Source organism: Microcebus murinus, chromosome 19 (genome assembly GCF_040939455.1).
Source record: "Microcebus murinus isolate Inina chromosome 19, M.murinus_Inina_mat1.0, whole genome shotgun sequence".
In the NCBI taxonomy this organism is placed as follows: Eukaryota; Metazoa; Chordata; class Mammalia; order Primates; family Cheirogaleidae; genus Microcebus; species Microcebus murinus.
The window spans coordinates 38,481,822-38,505,169 of record NC_134122.1 but is presented as its reverse complement, the minus strand read 5'-3'; the positions used below and the strand labels follow the sequence as shown (position 1 = coordinate 38,505,169).

Below are 23,348 nucleotides of genomic sequence, written 5' to 3'. Positions count from 1 at the left end.
TTGTTTGATTTTATTATTAGTTATTGTTAATCTCTTACTGTGCCTAATTTATAAAATTTTTTTTTTAAGATTCCATGTCTAAGCTTAATTTTATAAAAATTTTATCACAAGTATATATGTATAGGAAAAAACATAGTATATAGGGATCGGCACTATCTGTAATTTCAGGCATCCACTGGGGGTCTTGGAACATATTCCCTGTGGATAAGGGAGAACTACCATCATCACCAAACCATCCATTTTACAGATGAGGAAACTGAGGTTAAACAACAGTGGTAGAACTGAAATTTGAACAAAAATAGTGCAGATCAAGAGTCCACACCCTTGGGTCAGGTGCGGTGGCTCACACTTGTAATTCTAGCACTCTGGGAGGCCCAGCTGGGAGGATTGCTTGACCTCAGGAGTTCGAGACCAGCATGAGCAAGAACAAGACCCCATCTCTACCATAAATAGAAAGAAATTGGCCGGGCGCGGTGGCTCATACCTGTGATCCTAGCACTCTGGGAGGTCAAGGCAGGAGGATTGCTCGAGGTCAGGAGTTCAAGACCAGCCTGAGCAAGAGCAAGACCCAGTCTCTACTATAAATAGAAAGAAATTAATTGGCCAACTAATATATATAGAAAAAATTAGCCGGGCATGGTGGTGTATGCCTGTAGTCCCAGCTACTCGGGAGGCTGAGGCAGTAGGATTGCTTGAGCCCAGGAGTTTAAGGTTGCTGTGAGCTAGGTAGACGCCACGGCATTCACTCTAGCCTGGGCAACCAAGCAAGACTTTGTCTCAAAAAAAAAAAAAAAAAGAAAGAAAAGAAAAGAAAGAAATTAACCAAACAACAAAAAAATAGAAAAAATTAGCTGGGCACAGAGGCATGTGCCTGTAGTCCCAGCTACCCAGGAGGCTGAGGCAAGAGGATCGCTTAAGCCCAGGAATTTGAGGATGCTGTGAGCTAGGCTGATGCCACAGCACTCTAGCTTGCGCAATAGAGACTTTGTCAAAAAAAAAAAAAGAAAGAAAGAAATCTACACCCTTAACCACTAGCGCACACTGCCTGTAGTGAACAAACATAAGAACAAATAGGGAAATCTCCAAACAATAAATGCTGGCGTGGTTGCGGAGAGAGAGGTACACTCCTACACTGCTGGTGGGACTGCAAACTAGTTCAACCTCTGTGGAAAGCAATATGGAGATACCTTAAAGCGATACAAGTGAATCTACCATTTGATCCAGCAATCCCATTGCTGGGCATCTACCCAAATGATCAAGTGACACTCTACAAAAAAGACACCTGCACTCGAATGTTTATAGCAGCACAATTCATAATTGCAAGGCTGTGGAAACAGCCCAAGTGCCCATCAATCCAAGAATGGATTAATAAAATGTGGTATATGTATACCATGGAGTACTATTCAGCTCTAAGAAACAATGGTGATATAGCACATCTTATATTTTCCTGGTTAGAGCTGGAACCCATACTACTAAGTGAAGTATCCCAAGAATGGAAAAACAAGCACCAGATATATTCTCCAGCAAACTGGTATTAACTGAGTAGCACCTAAGTGGACACATAGGTGCTACAGTAATAGGGTATTGGGCAGGTGGGAGGGGGGAGGGGGGCGGGTATATACATACATAATGAGTGAGATGTGCACCATCTGGGGGATGGTCATGATGGAGACTCAGACTTTTGGGGGGAGGGGGGGAAATGGGCATTTATTGAAACCTTAAAATCTGTACCCCCATAATATGCCAAAAAAAAAAAAAAGAACAAATAGGGGCCAGAAAACAAAAATCAAGCTCCAGGGTGAAGGATGTCAAGAGGCCCAGCCCTAAGTCCTCCTATCTAAATGAAGCCAGGTCTCAATCCTGATAAAGAGATGATCCTCCTCGCATTGATTCTAAGAGTGTGATGAACCTGACTCGCCCTGCCTCCCACCCCATGGCCCAACAGCTGGGCCATCCATCTTCCCTACAGAGTGTCTTGCCGTGATGACTACAGTGTGCAGCAGAAGTAAAAAGCATGCAAGGGGCTAGGTTCAGTGGCTCAAATCTTTAATCCCAGCACTTTGGGAGGCCGAGGCAGGAGGATCATTTGAGACCAGTCTGAGAAACACAGGGAGACCCCCAATCTCCATAAAAAATTAGCCAGCTGTGGTAGCATGTACCTGTAGTCCTGGCTATGCAGGAGGCTGAGGCAGGAGGATTGCTTGAGCCCAGGAGTTCAAAGTTGCAGCGAGCTATTATGACACCACTGCACTCTAGCCTGGGCAACAGAGCAAGACATTGTCTCAAAAAGAAAAAAGCATGCAAGGAACAGAGGCAACAAGAGGGCAAAGCAAAGAAAAGTATGGAACCCAGGAAGTCTCCCAGCCCCCTGGGACTTCACACATCCTCCCTCCAGAAATCTCATAGCTATTCCCTGAAATTCTAGTACTGCTCACCTGTCCAGGTGCATTCCAAGCTTTCTTAGTAAATACCAGAAAGTCCTTAGGAGCAAAGAAGTGGATGAAAGCAGGAAATTAGTGGTCCGAGAGTTTAGGTTGAGGTCAGAGGTCACAGCCACATCAAGCTCCCCTTAAGCAAATCCTCTACCTCCATCCTGGCTCACACCCACCTCTGCAGTTGATAGATCTTGAAGGTAAACCATTCCTGCTTACCAGGAACCCCCACCCCACCCTCTCCCCACCACGCAAAAATGGTTGGTCAGGACTTCAATGTCTTCACCACCACCCTTGCTGGTCTGATTCACAGAAGAGAACTGTCCCACCTGGTACTTGCGGAGGCGAGCAAAGTAGGCCCGGCCAACTCAAATAGAGGCAGTAAAGTTATACTGACCACCCCCTCATTCAAAGGGGAAGCAGATGCAGACACAAGGTGCCCTAAAATAGGCTGAACTGCAGCAAGGAGGAGCAAAGGGCATGGGGCTCCATGTGAGGAGAGGGCCATTCTTGTGAGGACACTTTCAGTGGGCTTCCTGCAAGAGAGAGTCTCTTGCCCAGCCCTGGCCTAGGGGTTCCAGCTTTGCCTCAAGACAGCTGCACAGCTCATTTTCATTTTGACCCTGAGTTTCTCTATCTGTAAAATGAGGAGGATGACTATATTTGCCTAACTAGGTTACTGGGAAGGTCACATCTGTTGGATGACTGAATAGGAGAAACCGTAAAATGGAAAGACAGCTTTACTACACTGTCAATGGACAAGGGTTACTATTAAGAACAAGTAGAATTCTGATAGGCAGATAGGAGAGGAGAAATGTCCCCAGAAAAAGGGGACACATCCCCTCTTACACATCCATTCACGAACGTTTATTGTATACCTACTCAGTGCCAGGCACCAACCCTAGGCAAGAGAAACCCAGGGGCACTTAGATGAAAGTGCAGGTGGTTGAGGTCCTGGAAGGCCGCACCCAAGCGTGTGGACTCTGTCAAATGGGCAATGGGGGACCATGTTAGGAAGAATGGTGACAGAGAGGCCCTCTGACAGGACAGCTGCAGGAGACCCCTGGGGGAGTGGCACACCTCTACCAAGGAGCGAGGCAGCCGCACCTAACTGTGGGGGAGGAGGAGCTAAGCAGAAGAGTAGACACTTCAGACCTCCCTGCCTGCCCCCCACGGCCTACCCTCAACCCCTGCACTCTCGCTGTTGGTCCCTCGCCTCCAGCTCCTTCTGCCGCCCCTACAGTCTCCCGCTTGTTGAGTCGGGTTTCTCAGGGCAATGGGTCGCCTCCTCTAACCCTATTGCCCTCCCCCAACTCTCCTGCTGAGTTCCCAAACGCTTCCGCCCACCACCTGGCAGTGGCTTCAGCATGGTAATATGACGTCATCCAGGAACGCTCGAAGGCTGTCGAGCCAGGCAGAGGTGCTCAGAGCCGCCCTAAGCCATCACAGCTTCCAGCAGGTCTCGCGCAAAAATCCCCACGGGCATGCTGGGAGTTGTAGTTCTCGGGGACGGACTTGTGCGTTAGCGTTCCCAGTTGGAGAGAGATCGGGATGGCCTAACGCAGGAATTCCAATCCCAAGGCTCCAGAATGCGCAGTTTGTATTTGGGAACTTGTATTTGATTCAGTTGGTACGTTGCAAAGGCCTCTCTCCCGTCTGGGCCAGTAGACACAGAGAGGAATAAACTAAGCTCCCACCTTTCAGGGTCCCCGTGGGTGGAGACCCATTGGAAGGGAAAGGCCACTGAGGCACGTTAATCTGTTGTTCAGAGCAACGTTATAACCTGGTTCACTATGCGCCGGGAACCACCAGCTTAACTTTTTCTTGTTTCTTACATCTGTAACACCACCTCGGTGACTGACTTTCCAGCTTCACCTGCGCCTCATCCATCACCCTTCAGAAGGCTTTTCCTGACCTCTTGACAATGATTCCGTCTTTTATTCTTCGTAGAGACGGGGTCTCCCTGTGTTGCCCAGCCTGGTCTTAAGCTCCCAGCCTCAAGCGATCCTTCCGCCTCGGCCTCCCCGGTCACTGGGACTACAGGTAGGAGTGACCTCATCCAGCATATATTTCTAATTATCTGTTTACCCGCCAAAAGTGTGAATCTCAGTCTACAAATTTAGAAAGTGGCCAGAGCCCGGGAGAGGGGCCTGTGGGGTTCTTGAGCCCTGCACCACTCAGGTATTCTCTCAAAACCTATTGCCTATTAGGACTCAGCTCTCAATACCATAGGTCTCCACATAGCCCCTTGAAGTCTGGTGGCTCACTCTGCTCCTTTTCTACTCCATTTGGGCATAAATCGGTGCCATTCCAGAAATCAGAAAGCTTCACAGATTGTCTGTGCCCCTATCTTCCCTGACCTCACCTCATTCCTTGACTGAGGTCTTGTGAGTAGGATAGGGGCCCCGCAGCTAAGCCATAATCTTCTCTGCCCCTAACACCCTAACGTTTCCCTGCTATTTTGATAGTGATACGTGGACTAGACTTAGTAACTTACTTCCAAGAAATAGAATATGGCAAAAGTCATGGGTTGTCACTTTTGAGCTTAGATTACAAAAAGACCGTGGCAGCCAGACTCAATGGCTCACCCCTGTAATCCCAGCACTTTGGGAGGCTGAGGCAGGAGAATAGTTTGAGGGCAGGAGTTTAAGACCAGCCTGAGCAACTTAGTGAGACCCCATCTTTACAAAAAATAGAAAAATTAGCCAGGCATGGTAGTATGTGCCTGTAATACCAGCACTTTGGGAGGTTGAGGGAGGAGGATTGCTTGAGACCAGGAGTTGGAAGTTTGAATGAGCAGTCATTAGGCCGTTGCACTCCAGCCTGGATAACAGAGCAAGACCCTATCTCTAAAAAACAAAAGAAGACCATGGCTTCTGTCTTGTGTGCCATTGCTTCCTCTGTCTCTTTCAGAATCCTTGTTATGGGGTAAGCCAGCTGCCACATCATGAGCTTCCCTTTGGAGAGGCCCACGTGGCAAGGAGCTGGTCTCTGACTAGCAGCCAGCAGCACTTGGGGCCTTTGCCAATTCTGAGTGAGCTTGGAAACAGATCCTGCTCCTCGCCCCTCTCCATTGTCTAGCCTTAAAATAACTGCAGTCCTGGCCGCCACCTTACTGCAGTCTTGTGAGGCTGGGAGCCACCCAGCTGAGCCACACCCAGACCCTGTCCCATAGGAACTGTGAGATAATAAATGTGTGTGTTTTCTTAAGCCTCTGCATTCTGGGGTCACTTGTTACATAGTAATAGATAACTAATACTCCTATTTTCATACACTTTGTTCCTTGTTATAATTATTCGGGTTTCAGCTCCAATGTTAACTCTTCAAAGAAGCATTAACTGGCTGGGAACAGTGGCTCATGCCTGTAATTCCAGCACTTTAGTAGGCTGAGGCAGAAGGATCACTTTGAGGCCAGGAGTTCAAGACCAGCCTGGGCAATATAGTGAGACCTCCCTATCTCTAATATATATATAGCATTTACTGACCTCTCCCCTCACCCATCAGTTGCTCTTAATCGAATCATTCTACTTGCTCTTTCTTTCTTTCTTTCTTTCTTTCTTTCTTTCTTTCTTTCTTTCTTTCTTTCTTTCTTTCTTTCTTTCTTTCTTTCTTTCTCTTTTGACAGAGTCTTACTCTGTTGCCTTAGCTAGAGTACAGTGGTGTTATCATAGCTTACAGCACCCTCAAACTGCTAGGCTCAAGTGATCCACCTGCCTCAGCCTCCCAAGTAGTTGGGACTGCAGTTGCCTGCCACTGCACCTGGCTAATTTTTCTATGTTTAGTAGAGACGGGGTCTCGCTCTTGCTCAGGCTGGTCTCGAACTCCTGAGCTCAAGAGATACCCCTGCCTTGGCCTCCCAGAGTGCTAGGATTACAGGTACGAGTCACTGCACCCAGCTCAATGCTTATTTTCTTCATAGCATTATTCAGGCAGTCGATAAATATTAAGCGCTTACTATGTTCAGGCACCAAGGAGATAGTGGTGAAAAATATCAGCCAATAAATAAGTAAGTAAAACATGCAGCATATCAGATGGTACTATGTACACTTAAGGAAATAAACAGGAATTTCAGCATGACTGAAATTTCCTTCTGGCCTTTTCTTTTTTTTTTTTTTTTTTTTTTTTAGCTAACTACAGTGAAAATGAACTGGCCTTTTCTTGAAAGCCGCCTTCTCAGTGAGGCTTTCCTTAACCAAGACAAAATACACCAGCCATGCAAGCCATGCTGAAATTCTTGTTTGTTTGTTCACCTGTAATTGTTGTCTGCCCCACTAGGATGTAAGTTCCTTGAGGAAAGGACAGTGTCTCCGTGTCACAGTTACTACTGTGTTCACAGCTTTTAGCATGTTCCCTGGCATATGGTAGGTACCCAGTGAATATTTGTTGAATGAATGATTATTTCTCTAAACATTTAAAAACAAACAAAACCCTCCAAACTAGTTTTCTAGAAAAGAGAGAACTGGATAAGGTCACATACAGCTGATATGAAGTGATTACAGAGAAACATTAATTTTATAATTTCAGTGTTTTGCAATAGTGGAAGGTGCGGAATTTGTTCTGTGAAGTTTGGATTCAGTTGAGGGGTCACGTTGGGGATCCAGAGTGCCACATGTGATCCCAAGCCCACAGGTGCCTCACCCCTTAGCATGGCACTCAGGGGCTGGGTGCTTTCGCTCAGGACACCTCTTTGCTCGCTCCCCTGGGACTCCCTGAAGGCCAAAGCCCTCTCTAGAAAGGGAGGGCATGGGTGTCAGCACACTTGGTTCACTCTTGGCTCAGCCTTAGGCCAGCAGTGACCTGTTACCCAGGCTTTGGTGAATAGCTGGTGCGATGATGGCCATCACTGTGGCTGACGAATATTTTTATATACAAACCCAAGGTAGAGTTACCCCATTCCCCTTCCACCTTGTCAAAAAACAGAATGACAACAAATTTAGTTATAGATCTAATTGGCTTTTATTTGAGGTTCACGAATTGGGGCAGTCTCCAGTCTACAAAAAAGAATGAGAGCTCCCACTGGGCAGTGGCAGAACTGTGGGTTCTGTAAGGTGGGGACAAGGAAAGAGAACAATAAAAAAAAAGCTGATTGTTTAACATCAGATTATTTCAGGTTACATTTTTGTAAGGGTTAAAGCAGAGGGGACTTCCATATCACCCTGGCTCAAATAGATTGGAATCTCCTATTTTTAGGAAAAAATGGCCTGTTTTGGAATCTGTCACCTTCCTTAAAGTTTCAGTTTGATTATGTGGCATTTAGCATGAGTGACCCCCCTTTAGTTTGGTCTGGTCTGTTGAGACTTAGTACAGGAGCTCAGTCCAAACCAATGGACTCCCATCATCTTTAACAACCTTCAGCCCATTCCCTTTTCCCAGTGAGGACTGACTGGATTTTATTGCTAGGGTGCAAGGCTGTCATTGCAGTTTCATTTTTTAGTTCCACAGCCTTAGGGGCCTCAAAGCACAGAAAATTGTCAGAGCAAAGTAGATGGGGTTGGGATGTGGTGATAGAAGGCAAACTTTAAGATGTTTCCCCAAGTCAAGGAAAGAGGCAATCTGAAGAAGAAACAAAGAGAACTTAGAACTGGTGTGTCCCTAAGGAAGGGTACCCATGCTCTGCTCTTTCTGAATAGTTTGGAGACATCTGAGGACCAGCAGACAGACCCCAGCAGTGCCCATGAACTCCAGTGTGACACAAGGGCTGTAGGAAGTGGCCCAGAGGACACAGAGTAAGGCAGGGGTGGTGTGTTGAGAGAAAAGAGCAGACCATTGACCCTACAATGTAGTTTGCAAAAAAAAAAAGAAAAGAGCAGACCAAAAAGACAGAAAGAAGGGGACACCTTGGCAAATGCCAGTGTGCCAAGGTGATATCAAGGCCCAGATGACTCCATATCCCTTCCCAACTCCACTCCTGAGCAATCCTGGGCAAAGGGACAGGAAAAACCTTAAACTGACCCCCATCAAACACCTGCTACCTAGTTGAAAGGGAAGAGGAAATAGAAATTTAAACAATAGACAGAGTCACATTGCTTGCACACCTAAGCTGTGTTCATATATCATTGTTTTAATCGTGGATTGCATGGTGCTTACTATGCATTTTAGAACAGTAACTCCCTTAATCACAGCAACAACCCATACTGAATGTTATTGGCATTCCATTTTACACATTAGAAAACCGAGGCATAGGCCGGGCGCGGTGGCTCACGCTTGTAATCCTAGCACTCTGGGAGGCCGAGGCGGGCGGATTGCTCAAGGTCAGGAGTTCAAAACCAGCCTGAGCGAGACCCCGTCTCTACTATAAAAATATAAAGAAATTAATTGGCCAACTAATACATATATATATATATAAAATCAGCCGGGCATGGTGGCTCGTGCCTGTAGTCCCAGCGACTCGGGAGGCTGAGGCAGAAGGATTGCTTGAGCCCAGGAGTTTGAGGTTGCTGTGAGCTGGGCTGACGCCACAGCACTCACTCTAGCCTAGGCAAGAAAGCGAGACTCTGTCTCAAATTAAAAAAAAAAAAAAAAAAAAAAAAAAAAAAAACGAGGCATAGAAAGGTCAGATTACTGGTTCAAGGTCACACAGATAAGTTAGAGACAGCTGGGATTTGAACTCATGTATCCTGGGTCTAGTGCCCAAGCTGTTAACTGTAACTCTGCTGCCTTTAAGTTCTTCTTAGGTACCCCACTAAGTATTTAAAAACACAATTTCCTTCAGTTCTCAAAACCATTCTGGGAAGTGGATGTTATCTTCATCTCCTGTTTACAGATGAGGCAATTTAGATTCAGGGTAAATAATAACTTGTCCAGGTCAATGTCAAGTTTACAAACAGGATCGGGGCACAGCTCTGGGGACCTCTAAAGCTGCCTCAGTTCCTACTTCTGTGTAACAAACCATCCCAAAATGTGGCGGTGGAAAACAACCATTTTATCCACTCACAGATTCCTTGGGTCACAAATTGGAGATAGCTTGTCTCTGCCCCACACTGCTTTGGCCTCATCTGGGAAGATTCAATTGCTGGAGGTGACTTGACAGCTGGGGCTAGAATTACTTGCAGGCTCCTTGCAGTCACCCATGTGTTTGTGAATGGTGGCTTTCAGCTGGGACTTCGGCTGGGCTGAAGGGCAGAACACTAACGGCATGTGGCCTTTCTGTCCTGTCTCTCTGGGGGACCATTCTGGACTTCCTGACAGCATGGCAGCTGGGTTCCAAGAACCCCCCGGGGTGCAAGGTGGATTGTATGGCATTTTATGATAGCACTACTTCTATCAGTCAAGGCAGTCATAAAAGTCCTCCCATGTTCAAAAGCAAAGGACACAGTCCTGTCCCCACATTGGATGGGACGGTGTCAAGGTCACACCATGAGAAAGAAGAGTGTATGGGATGGGAACTCTTACTGTGGCCATCTTTGGTAAATGTAGTATGTGACAAAAGCCCACTGCATCAGTGGTCCTCAAGCTTCACTGCACATTAGAATTGCTTTCCAAAGTCCCAATGCCAGGTGCTGGGAGTTAGCTTACTCTCCCAGCAAAACAGGCCCCAAGGCAGGATCATCGCAAGGGATTTGGAAATAATAGGAAATAAAGAATTAATATAGACAGAGAAATGATTGAGATGGAGACAAAGTGCGGTTTAAATGATGGGGAAGTTAGGGGGTCTCCAGCATTCCTGTGAGCTGTGAGGCCATGAGTGAAGTCCCACATCAGTATTTTTTGTTACAGCAAATAGTGGTCTTTTCTTAAAGAATTACATGTACAGTTAATTTTTTGAGGTTTCCAGGGGAACCTTACCTAATTCTGTCTACCAGAATAGACGGTTACAAAATTTTTCTAAGATAAGCATGTTAAGACCTAAGTTAGAAATAGACCTGGCTGAGCATACAAATTAAAGATAAAATGTATAAAATGAGAACACTGAATCTGTGTACACTCTAATCTATTTCTTCTAAGCACAGAGATATGTAGTCAGGAGTGAAGCAGGAATAGCCTTGAAGTCTAGGATAGTTCCAGCTGCACGTTATCTGCTGGGCAGGCATTTTAATCAGCTTCTCCGCCAAGGATCCAAACCGATCTTCTGCCTTGCAAAAAAGCTCAAGGCAATGGCCGGCAGCAAAGAAGAAACATTGCTGTGCAAACGTCCTCTGACAATACCTCCATTGTTGGAAGCAGCTTCTATTTTGTGAACTAACATGTCCACAGATTCCTTCAAGGCAAAGCCCTGCAAAACCGCTGAAACTTTTCATGTCTCTTAGCCTGTTTCCCAACAGCCAGGGGCATAACCAAGACCAGTTAAACCAGACTCCCTAGGAGTGGGAGTGAGGCATCAGTATTTTCTTTAGTTCCCAGTGAGTACAATGAGGCCATCTCTCAGGAATGCAAACCACCTGGCACAGAGTCTTGCTCATAAACAACTGGTTGTGGTATTGTGATATTATAAGAAATATGCATTTGGTCTTCATTCCCATTCCTGGCACGGAGTCCCTAAAACCCCTGGATTTCCTGAGTGATAGCAGAAGAACATCTTTTGCTATTCGTAACAATCCCCTTTCAACCAACCATACCTGAGTTTATACTAATGAGGGGACTCCAGGAGGATGAGGCTGTCACCAGAGGAGCCAACCATGTGATCAGAGGGTTGGAAGCTTCAGCTCCAGCCCTTGACCTCCAAAGAGGGGAGAAGGGCTAGAGGTCAGGTTACACCAGTGATCAATGATTTAATCAATCGTACCTATATAATGCAGCCTCCATAAAAACCCTATACAAAGGGGTTCAGAGAGCTTCGGTGTTGATGAGCACATCAAGATGCTAGGAGAGGGCATGGACAGTCCCCACTCTCACCCCCCACATTCTTTGCCTTATGTATCTCTTCCATTTGGCTGTTCCTGAGTTTTATCCTTTATACAATATCAATAAATATAAGTAAACATTTCCCTGAGTTCTGTGAGCCATTATAGCAAATTATTGTACCCATGGAGAAGGTCATGGGAATCCCAGATTTATAGCTGGTGGGTCAGAAGTACAAGAGGCCTGGGCTTGCAGTTGGCATCTGAAGTGGAGGCAGTCTTGTGGCACTGAGCCCCTAACCTGTGGGGTCTACTTGAGTAGTGTCAAATTAAATTGTAGGATACCCAGTGGGTATCCACAGAGAATTAGAGAATTGCTTGGTGTGGAAAACCACACATTTGGTGTCAGAAGTGTTGTATGACAATATAGAGAAAAAAAGTGAGTTTGCTTTTCTTATTTGTTGGCAGCAGTGCACACTCACTACTTTACCTCTGATACTAAATATGTGGACAAACATATTTCTTACAATGTTCTCATCTTATCGCAATATCACACTGGGTGTTTCCCCAAGTGTGTGCACGTGTGACTCTCAGTACGCCAGATCATCGCAGGTGGTGCACAGATAAACTTTTTAAAAAAGTTATAGTTAGGTATTTCTTTTTGCAGTTAATTTCCAATTGTGACACGTGACTCTAGTTTTCTGTTTGGGGTGGTTATGTGCAGTAGTTTCCATTTATTTATTTATTTATTCATTTTGATGTCAGTATTCACAAAATAGTTTCCATTTTAAATACATTTGAGTAAAAAAGATAGGGAGGTAATTTTTAAAAATCTAGGTCAATACGGTGTAGTAAAATTAGTGTAGCTTGAATGCACATGCAGCGGAAATTATTCACAGAAGTGCTATGGGAAAGCTGAAGCTGGGAAAACCCCAGGGCAGATCACCAATGGTGGTAACTATGACTGCTACTATTATTAGTAGTATTACCCTAGGGAGTGCTAGTTGAAAATCAAGTTGGGTGATTCTGAAATTTAAAATGATATATAATGTGTCTGAGAGCTAGCCTTTGAGAGAGGGGAGGGAGGAGGAGACTCAGGATGTTTGCAGAACAGACAACCTCATAGTGAATGTCTCAATTCTCTGCAAGGAGCTGGGAATCTTTTGAGTTATGGAAACCTGATGGGGATGTTTGTGTAAGCTCTTGAGGGGAACAAGAAGTCAGTGATTTCTCCAATTCTCAGCAAGATCCCCCCAAATTGGGGAAACAGACATTACATGCAACCAGAAGAAGAAGAAAGAGTATAGAGAAAGGAGGTAGAGACAGAAGAGGAGATTCTAGACAGGATCCTTGCAGATCCAAAAGTTCTGTGATTCCAGGAATTGTCTTAACCCTTACCCACTTAAGGGTATCCCAGGCAGAGGCTGTGATAGGAAAGGGCAAGGCTGGAAGGCCAATCAGAGGCCAGGAGTTGGGGGTGGTGTGTGGGGCCTCCTGCAGTGTCAAAGGACCCAGTGGGCAGGGAGTGACCACACCAGCTAGGGACACAGCACTTCCCTCCCTTTGTTTGGTCTTTTAACAGAAGAGGGCTAGTCTCACCATTTGACAGATGAGGCAAGTGAGACTCAGAGGAGTAACTGACAAGAAATTAAGAGTCTAGGATTCCTCGTTGTCAGTACATGGCCCTTCTGAGGCATATAGTTAAAAGGAAAAAGTCTAGGCCTTAAAAATCAGACAGACCTGAGTTCATAATCCCAGCTCCTACTATGTGAAATTATTTAACTTCTTTGAACCTTGGTTTTCTGGTCTGAAAAGGGGGATCAATAATAGCATGTCCTATTGGGTTATTATAAGGATTAAATAGAGCAAAGCCTGTAAAACACCTATCACAGAATAGGAGCCTAAAACACTGGAGCTGTTGTTATGATTTTCCAAAGCTAACACCCAGATCTATGCTGGGCTGGGAGCCCGCTGCCCAGTGTTTATCCTGCCATTGGCTCTCGGGGTTCTAGAGCTGACAGTGGCCCTAAGACCTAGGTCCAATCATACCAGGATCCCATTTGTCCTTCCTTGCAGTCCACGCCTTCAGCCAGGCCCTGGTAATACAGTAGGCATCCAATAAACATTTATTGGATTGATAAATAATTTGTATAGAAAGAGGGATTGGAGGGGAAATCTGAAGGAGCTGTTTGCTGAGATGAACATGAGATTCTGGGCCCAGGCTTGCCTCGTAATCCTGGAGAAGGGGTGTGCCCGGGGTGGAGGTCAGGAGACAATGGATGCAGGCAAGTCAGGGAAGACTTCAAAGAGGAGACAGCTGAACTGAGGTTCATGAAATGGGGGGATTAAAGTCATCTCAGAAAGAAGGGATCAGAAAGACAGAAGCTTGCTCATAGGCAGGTGGGAGAGAGGTTTCAGCCCCCATAAAGGAGTTGCCCAAGATGGAATGAGGCAACCTTTGAAGGCAGCAAGTTCCCTGTCCTTAGCAGTATTTAAGCTAGCAGAAGTTATCTCAGTGTTGAGTGGAGTGGAGTTAGGCCAGAGGTCTCTTAATGTCCTTTCCAGTCATGGATTCTATGACAGTTATCAGGCTGGACTCAGGGAAGGTGGGGGACATAGAGGTCCCCAAGGGTTCCAGCTGGCCGTAGTCAGCTGTGCATCTGTGACTGCTCTAACAGGTGCCTCAGACATCTGTCGATATTCTTGGGTCCCTAAGAACCGACCATCAGTTTCAACTTCTGCAGCCTAGGGCTTAGCTAGAAGGGACAGGAGAAAAGGAAAAAGGCTCTGTCCAGAGCCAGACCTAGCAGTTTTCTGCCCCCACTTCTGTCGAGTCTGCATGTGGACAATGTTTCTTGCTAGTTTCTTCCAGTATTCACTCTCTCCTGCTTCCTTTAATAACAAAACCCTGCCCTTGCCCAAGTTTTGGCTCCCATGTGGCTAAGCAGTTAAATATATTTTCCAACCACTCTGGTAGTTGGGTGTTGCCATGACTAAATTCCAAGCAGATGTGATGTTTTGCCCTTTCAGGTTTTGCCCTTAAAAATGAATAGGCATGGCCTACCTCTGGTCCCTTTCCCCCTCCTAGTCCACAGGCTGAGATGCAGGTGTGATGGCAGGCACTGGGAAAGCTATTTTGGACCTGAAAATGAAAGCCATGTTTTGAGTGTGGCCAATGAGCTAAAAGTAGCTGGACTCCCCAACACAATGGAGTTGCCATTTGAGCTCAGGAGTACTTATCCTTGGAGCTGTTATGTTAGAGAGAAATAACTTTCCATCCTGTTTTATTTGATTCTCCATTATAGCATCCCAAACCTGTACTTCAATCAATACATCTTCTTAGCTCCAACCACACTTTTTATTTGCCCTACATTCTTCTCAAACTCTGGTCCTGAGACCGATAACACTGGATAAGAACCTTCCTCCCCCAGCTGACCTCCCAGAACCCCCGATCCTGGTAGCCGCCTTGGCATGGGGACCCTCCCCATACTTAAGGACAATAAGAATCCCTTAATAGAGCCCTGAGTAACTTAGGACATTTAATATTTTAAATCTGTTTGTCACATCTTGCACCAATAAATAACATTCTCTTCAAAATGTGGTTTTAGGCCAGGTGTGGTGGCTCACGCCTGTAATCCTGGCACTCTGGGAGGCTGAGGCAGGAGGATCACTCAAGGTCAGGAGTTCAAAACAAGCCTGAGCAAAAGCAAGACCCCGTCTCTACTAAAAATAGAAAGAAATTAATTGGCCAACTAAAAATATATAGAAAAAATTAGCCAGGCATGGTGGTGTGTGCCTGTAGTCCCAGCTACTCAGGAGGCTGAGGCAGGAGGATTACTTGAGCCTAGGAGTTTGAGGTTGCTGTGAGCTAGGCTGACACCACGGCACTCTAGCACTCTAGCCCAGGCAATAGTGTCGGACTCTGTCTCAAAAAAAAAAAATGGTTTTAAGCCAGACATAGTGGCTCACATCTGTAATCCTAGCACTTTGGGTTGAGATGGAAGGCTAAGATAGGAGGATCACTTGAGGCCAGGAGTTCAAGACCAGCCTGGGCAACATAGTGAGACCCTTCTCTCTATAAAAAATAATAAACATTAGCTGGGCATAGTGGTGTGTGCCTATAGTCCCAGCTACTTGGGGGCTGAAGCAGGAAGATTGCTTGAGCCCAAGAGTTTGAGACTGCAGTGAGCTATAATTGAGCCACTGTATTCAGCCTGGCTGACAGAGCAAGACCCCATGTCTTTAAAAAAGGCATTTTGGTGGTTTTATATGAACAGGACATAATCATGGGGGTTCATGGGCAACACTGCAAAGAAACAAAGAAAATTCCTTTGCACCCCGTAAGAGACCACAGAAATGTATGCACCAAAATATAAAACATACAAAACAAAAAAACAAACCAAACAACAGGCTCACAGCCTAAGCCCTTACAAAAACAGGAACACTCCCTGCCCCAAATACAAATACACACCAAAAATGTTCTCACTGGTTCATGCAAATGCAAGCAGAAATGTGCCCAAACAAAAACGGAAAGAGTAGAGATAAAAACACACACATAAGCTGCAGCTGCTATACTTTGTTTATTGTGGCAGCCACTGTCGAGAGTTCCGGTTTCCTCAGTGGCTTTCTTTTCCTCGATGCCTTCCTGCCCTCACCTCTCTGTTCCCAGCCTCTTGCTCTCCATCTTGCCTTTTTGCTGGGGTTGGCAGGGCTCCATTGGCAGCCCCTCAGTGACTCAGCTGGGGTAAGTCCTGCGGGTGGGGGGTGGGGCAAGCAGGCCTGGATCCTGTCCCCAGGGCCTCATTCTTCCATAGTCCTGTCTCCATTGTTGGGTGTGGTGTCCGTGGTCTGGCCTCATCTAGAGGGAGGGAACACAGGTGGTGAAAGGGACAGAGACCTGGGTTCTCATTCTGCCTCTCCTACTCACTTGCTCTGTGAGGGGACTGGCAGGACCCCTAAAACGGGTCCCTGCTCCAGCTCATAAGGTTGTGAGACTTATTTAATGTTCTTGTGCCTCAGTTTCTGCCTCTTTAAAATGGGATCATATTAGAACCTGACTCCGCAGGTTGCTGTAAGGATAAAATAAATTAATACACGGGAAATCCTTGGCCTGACCCTCTCTGGCTTCAGTTTCTCTCTCTGTAAACCAAATTTCTGTCCAATTGGAAAGGTTCTATGTTTTCCCCCTTTGCTCTGGTCACTAGGAAACTCAGAGCCAAACGTATATCTCATTTTATTCTATGTTGAGGCAGCAGTTCCCGCCCAAACACACACACTCAGGCCTGACCTTTCAAGGCAGAGAGGGGCGGGCTCTCCGGCCCCCTGACTTCTTACCTCCGGCTCCATCTCAGCGCCGTGCCCCTCGCTTTTTCCTCTCCGAATTCTGGAGCTTGGTCACCAGCTTCCTCTCATGCCCACCAGGGCTGGGGCGGTTGGTGTTGGTGGCAGCTTCTTTCTTGGTGCGACCTTTCCGGCCTCCACCTCCTATAACCAGGGCAGGAGTCAGAGGCGAAGTGGGCAGAGGCCTCAGAGAAGGGGCAGGTGGTCAGGGCTACAGGGGTGGAACGAGCAGGAGACTGGGGGTGGGGGGAGCAGGACACCATGGAGCTTTGGGGCAGTGACAGCCGGCCAGCTGTTTCCCCATCTGTGGAATGAGGGACCCCACTGTGAGTAAGGTTATTAGAAGGGGGTGACCTGAGGGGTCAAGGGAACAAGCTGGCTAGAAGAGGACAGAGTGTGGGGAGAAGCCCCAGAGATGACGGGCAGTGGAAGGACCAGGAAGGGGACAGAGTGGCTTACCCAGGTAGGAGTGGGCCAGGCTGTAGAGGTCGTACTCATCCAGGCTGGGGTCCTCGTCCTCGGGGCCTGTTGGCTGCTGGGCGGGGCTGGCTGCTCGAGGGAAGGTGGCCATCACTTCTGGCTTGCTCTTTTTGTCTCTCGTCGTCTTCCAAAGCTTTGTGTCTGGTTTCCTGACCAAGTGGCTCTCCTCTCCCCACTCCACTCGCCCCAGCTTATAAGGCTCCTCCTCAGACCACAGTCTGGCTCCAGCCCATCGGGCTCTGTCTGATGCAATCTGGCCCTTGCCCAGAACCCAGCGGAGTAAACAGCAGTCATGAGAGGGGAAGAGAGTTGGTCCTGTGAGTCCCAGCCCCCCTCACCTCCTCCCTCGAGCAGCTGGGTGTTTTTCCACAGAGATCCCTGCCCCTCTCAGGAGGAGGGACGAGGCAGGGTCCCGGGTAACCAGTCCTTGGGATCATGGCCAGCAGGTCACATGCCCCTCCTGGGCCTGGGGTCATGGCCACACAGGTGATCACCCTATCCCAATTCTGGCTCAGATTCAGGGCAGGACAAAGGAGGGGGGTGGGGACTGCCATGTGCCAGATCATTGGTTTCTGCCACGTCACACCCACTGCCCCTTTGGAATGGGGTCCCAGAGAAGGAGGCTGCAGAGTGGCTGAGCGTGCAGACCGGGGAGCCAGATGCCCCAGGTACAAACCCTGATCCTACTTCCTGTGACCTTAGACAAGTCACTTCACCGCTCTGTGCCTCGGATGATAATAATAATCCCCCTCCTAGAGTTGGGGAGAGAATCAAAGGAGCTAATACGCGTAAAGGCACTTACCACAAGGCCTGCAACAGAATAAGCACTACACCTGGATTCATCACGTAGTTTCCCAAAAACTCAATATAGTGTCCTCACTGTAACACAAAGGAGACAGCAAAGGAAATTAATTTATAATAATAACAATATGCATTTCAAAACATGGATATACTGAAATAGAAGACATAATGAGGTAAGCAGATGTTTGTATACTACTTAATATGAGTAAGAATTGAAGGTTAAGTGTGAATTTAATAGGAATTTGTATGATTTTGTTTTCTTCAACATGCCATTGCTGGCTTGAAAGGAATTAGTATAAATTTCTTTTTTTTGAGACAGGGTCTTGCTGTGTTGCCCAGGCTTGAGTGCAGTGGCATCATCATTGTTCACTGCAAGCTCAAACTCCCGGGCTCAAGCCATCCTCCTGCCTCAGCCTCCCGAATAGCTGGGACTACAGGCACAACACCACATCTGGCTGGAATTAGTATTAATTTTAAGTTCAGAAAAGAAAACCATGAAGATGGAACATTCTACTCTTGTCTGAAGGATCTGAACTGGGTGAGTCACGTTGGCCTAGAGAGGTCACACCTTTGGTCACCTACTCATTTTATCTGCTCTGCTATCTTGGGACAAGGAGGTGAGCAGACAAAACTTTCCACTTTTTTTTTTTTAACTCTAGTTTCCAACAAAACAGAACCTTCTCAGCCCAGGACAGATGTTAATTTTCTACTCACACCCCACTTTGTTGTGAGCCCACTGAAACCCTTCCACCTCAATGCTCCCTAAACTCCATCCTTCCCCCAAACCCTGCAACAACCCAGTCTCAGCCTTTGTTTAACAAGAAGCTACACTTCTGCTTGTGTTACTCCCTTGCCTGAACCAGAATTAAATTTAGCTTTTGTTTTCCAGATTTGGGTGATTTGTGTGATTTGTGAAATGAAGGTGAAGACAGAAGAATAAAAACAGAATTGGGATGATAATAACAAACCAGATGATACAAAAAGGGGAAAACAATTTTAATTTAAACAAAGATAATACATCAAGACAAATTAAGGTGAAGAAAATGAGGAGACAGGTGTTCTTGGATAGTGGTGGGCTTTATCACCAAGTGTAGCAAAATAATTCCTCTCTCATGACCTGATGCGGTTAGGTTCTAGGCTTGGGTAATTATAAATAACCTTTTCACCTTCATGAATGTCTATCAGGACCATCAAATGTTGTGCAGAATGTGGGATTGTCCTTTACTGTGGGATTGTCCTGACCTTTTCTGTACCACCTGTTATTGTGATGACTGTAATCATCCCCACAAATTCCCAAGATTCCCACGAGGGGGCAGTGCTGGCCTTGCCAACGGGCCGCCGCGGTGACTAGCTGGGAGACTGGGCACATTTCAGTTTCAGTTTGCTCATCTGAAAAGGGAGGGCGATGACAGCACCCCATGTGTGGAAGGGCTTAGCCCAGAGTCAGGCATGTGGTATACTGTTTTTAACCCATTCTTCAAAGAAGGAAAACCGAGCCACAATTCCAGGGCTTGTTCTAAGTTAGCACAGCTAGCCAGACACTGGCAAAGGTCTGACCGTTCTGTGTGTGCAGGCACCTGTCAGGGATTCCTCCTCCCCTTCCAACCTCCCTTCCCGAATAGTTAGTGATGACTGCTTTGGCCCAGTGTTGAGGACACAGAGAACTACATGTGACCTGCACCTTCTGGAAGCTCTGTGCAATGGAGGAGGCAGGTCGTTAGCATGCCAGAGCACATTCCTGTCCAAAATACCACACATACCTCTAATTGTCCTTTATCCCATTAACCCTATTTTCTTTTACTTTCTTCATAGCATTCAGTTATCACTAACTGAAAGTATCTTCTTTTATTTGTTTACTTCTCTATTATTTGTCCCACTAAAATGCAGCCACTGGTTTAGTTAGTGGTTAAAAGAGTAGGCTCTGGAGCCGGGCTACCTGGGTCCAAAGCTTGGTTCTATCCCTTGTTAGCTACATGCCTTTAGACAAGTTACTCAGGCTCTCTGTGCCTTGGTTTCCTCATTTGTAAAATGAGAATTAATAATAGTTCCTACCCTGTGGGGTTGTTATGAAACATAAAAGACCAATTCTTATAAAGGCTTAGCACAGTGCCTTTAATTATCATCATTTTATCGTTGTATCCTCCAAGCTTGGCACTCAGAGCTCAGTAAGTGACTAATTGAATACATGAAGCTTTGCTAGGATCAGTATTACCTGTTCAGCTTCCCGATGCTCTGCTCTGAGGAAATGGAGAGGCCCAATCCTAGTCCCACAGAGGATGGGACTAGATGATGCTGTGATTGTTTGCCATGGAGCCAGGGAAGGTCTCTCTGGCCTTGATCTTGCAGGTGCTGAAAGAAGGAAGACCAGTCTCTGGGGGGAGAGAGGTGGCCAAGAGAGAAGGGACGTCTGGGACCCATTTGTCATGGACCTATCAAACTCAAAAGGTGACTTAATGGGAAAGTCAAGAAGTGTGTTTTCCCATCCTCTAGCTTCCGGGTGTGTGTATAATCAGCCAAAAGGAAGTTTATTTTCTTTCTGCTTATGATTATACCTTCATGACATTCTGGGAAGTTACCAGGCAAGCCTATTACAACCCAGTACGATCCGTCTGGAGTAAACACAGGGGGCTAGAGAGCTCCCAGGAGGGCACTCAACCCAGCTGGGAGTGGGGAGAGGATCAGGGCAGACTTCCTGGAGAAGATGAAGTCTGAACAAGAATGTCTGGTTGTGGAAAAGAGCAAGACACACCCAATTCACACACCCAGAAGTTAAACCTTCCAAACTAGGAATGCCTGGATAGTCTAAGGGATGTGCAGAAGTCACTAGCTCAAAGTCACAAGCTTCCCAGGCTGAAGGCAGGATGTGTAATGAATGTGGTAACATCACTGTGTACCAAGGGGACAGAGAAGCCTAAAATGAGGTTAAACAAGATGTATCTGTATGACTTCAGAGTCCCAGTCCAGAGAAACCCTCAAATCTGGCAGCTGCACTTGGAATTTTTCTTTGCTGTGTGATTTCATCATCTTGAATATAAATGGATGCTGTCTTTAATGGATGGTTTGGAAATATTGATGAGATTTTGAAATGTGCGTACCCCCTGATATTGCAGTTCCAGTTTCAGGAGTCTCTCCCACAGAAATGTTCCCGGGTGCGTAAAGAGGTGCATATAAGGAAGTTCACTGCAGCCTTGATTTTCATAGTGAAAACAGGAAACAATCCAAGTGTCCATCAGTAGGTGGCTAATCAGCATCCTTCTGTGAAATACTGTAGCCATTCAGTACTCTGTAGAGATAAGCTGTATCTGTAGCTCTGATAAGAAAGGTCCAAAATACATTGTTAAATGGAAAAAAGCAGGCTGCAGAACATTATATGTACTATAATTCTATTTTTGCATTAAATGTATTGAAATAATATAGGTAACACTGAGTAATACATTGTTTTCAGAATATAGGTGTCATACATTTCTCCTGTGAACCAAAAAACATAGCCAGATAAAACACAATAGTAGAAGAATCTAGAATAATAAATTCTGGCTCTGAGGCTCCAGGGGATGCTGTCTGGAGGACATGGCCGCTTCCTGCTTACCCCCAGCGATGCTAACTCTAAAGCAGTTTATGAGAAGGCAGTAAGTTCTCTTCCTCTACAGAAGAGTTTTGCAAGCAATTTGGCAAGTTCCAAATGACTCTGATTGCAAATACCTGAAGGACTGGGCAAGGGAAGAATTCAAAAGAAACAAAAGTGCAACAAAAGAGGATACAATCCGGATGATGACTACTCAAGGCAATATGCAGCTCAAAGGGTTAGAAAAAAAAACTTGCTTCAGCAAAGTTTTAACCGTGGTAATCCTGAAGGATTTTTCAAAGTCTCCATGCATTTTGTTGAGTTTCGGCTTAACAATGAGCAGCCCCAAATCAAGTTTTACTGGGTTTTTTTTTTTTTTTGTTATTTTTTGGTTTTTGGTTTGTTTTTGTTTTTGTTTTTTGAGACAGAGTCTCACTTTGTTGCCCAGGCTAGAGTGAGTGCCATGGCGTCAGCCTAGCTCACAGCAACCTCAAACTCCTGGGCTCGAGCAATCCTACTGCCTCAGCCTCCCGAGTAGCTGGGACTACAGGCATGCGCCACCATGCCCGGCTAATTTTGTCTATATATATTAGTTGGCCAATTAATTTCTTTCTATTTATAGTAGAGACAGGGTCTCACTCTTGTTCAGGCTGGTTTCGAACTCCTGACCTCAAGCAATCCGCCCGCCTCGGCCTCCCAGAATGCTAGTATTACAGGCGTGAGCCACCACACCCAGCCAAGTTTTACTGTTTGTATGTACAGTATTTGGTCAACATATCAGAAGATGGAGCATAGTATGTCATCAAGAGCAAAGGAAAGCACATCAAAATAATTGCCTTAGCACAGAAAAACATACCCTTAGTTTTGAAAATGTTTCTTGATGTGACAGCAGTTTTTGAAAGCAAATAGGAGAAGCATTTGTGAAGTTTTTGAACAGAGAATGCTTTGGTAATATTTTCCTTTGTGTGACATGATTGACATACATTAATATAGACCATCTCTAGTAAATTTAAATCTTGAAACTAACAAAAATCATCCTTTTTATGAGGGGTAGAATTGGTGATTTTTAGTCATGTTCCTCATAACAGTGATTTACATGAAGAGTTCTAAAGAGCATGTGTGGGCCAGGCTCGGTAGCTCGCACCTGTTATCCCAGCACTTTGGGAGGCTCAGGGGAGGATGGCTTGAGGCCATGAGTTCAAGACCAGCCTAGGCAACATAGTGAGACCCTGTCTCTACAAAAAATAAAACAAAAACTTAGCCAGCCATGGTGGTGTATACCGGTAGTCCCACCTACTCAGGAGGCTGAGGCAGGAGGATCCCTTGAGCCCACCAGTTTGAGTTACAGTGAGCTATGATGATAGCACTGCCCTCCAGCCTGGGCAACAGAGCCAGACCCCGTCTCAAAAGAAAGAAGAGAGAGAGAGAGAGAGAGAGAGAGAGAGAGAGAGAGAGAGCGAGCGAGCATATGTGGTTTGCAAGATGCAAATATCACAGACTCCAATAAAACCTAAATTCAAGTTTGTTTGGTTTTTTTAAGCAGGTAAAACACTGATTTATCTTCCAGAGACTAAGATTACTGTGAAGAACATGCTTTTATCTTCATCTCTAAAGAACTGTTTAATTGGCTTACTTATAGGCTTTGATTATCCCCTCTGAAGTCTTGTTGTTTAGCCAAGTCTTGTTCAGCCTAAGATTGACTTAGCAATTTATTCTCAGATACGGAACCACAGTCATTTATTCTCATTTATTCTACACCTGGATAAGTACTAGCCATCTGTACTTATTTAGCGATTTATTTAACGATTTATTCTCAAATACGGAACCACAGTTGGCCAGAATAGAACCTCTGGTGAAACATTTTATCCTTCATGAAGTGATCTTTATCAGTATTCTGGATTAGACAACAAATTTTTCTGGGTGTTTCCTGAAAACTATATTCCTGTTTGAACATTA

The 23,348-nt window shown here is 45.8% G+C and overlaps 2 protein-coding genes across 3 annotated transcripts in view; one reads left to right on the top strand and one right to left on the bottom strand.

Moving 5' to 3' along the window:
- The first annotated feature begins 3,953 nt into the window (after positions 1 to 3,953).
- Positions 3,954 to 23,348, top strand: part of SGF29 (SAGA complex associated factor 29) — a 51,671-nt gene continuing 32,276 nt past the window's right edge. The window contains exons 1-3 of one of the 2 annotated variants that reach the window (XM_075995445.1): positions 3,954 to 4,062; positions 4,383 to 4,475; positions 18,150 to 18,368. The gene's annotated coding sequence lies outside the window, so the exon portion shown is untranslated. The remainder of the gene's footprint in view (positions 4,063 to 4,382; positions 4,476 to 18,149; positions 18,369 to 23,348) is intronic. The other variant, XM_075995446.1, reaches the window with a different exon arrangement.
- NUPR1 (nuclear protein 1, transcriptional regulator) lies at positions 15,771 to 17,311 on the bottom strand. Its single transcript, XM_012764334.3, has 3 exons — positions 17,009 to 17,311; positions 16,544 to 16,693; positions 15,771 to 16,067 (listed from the first exon to the last, which is right to left on the bottom strand). Exons 1-2 carry the CDS (start codon positions 17,118 to 17,120, stop codon positions 16,557 to 16,559), a joined length of 249 nt encoding a protein of 82 aa, XP_012619788.1. The 5' UTR covers positions 17,121 to 17,311; the 3' UTR covers positions 15,771 to 16,067; positions 16,544 to 16,556.

Bases quoted from the DNA above. Each gene is read 5' to 3' on its own strand.
- NUPR1 (XM_012764334.3), bottom strand. From the start codon at position 17,120: ATGGCCACCTTCCCTCGAGCAGCCAGCCCCGCCCAGCAGCCAACAGGC. The intron at 16,694-17,008 runs GTAAGCCACTCT...CCCTGGTTATAG, and splicing joins CCTGGCCCACTCCTACCTGG to GAGGTGGAGGCCGGAAAGGT.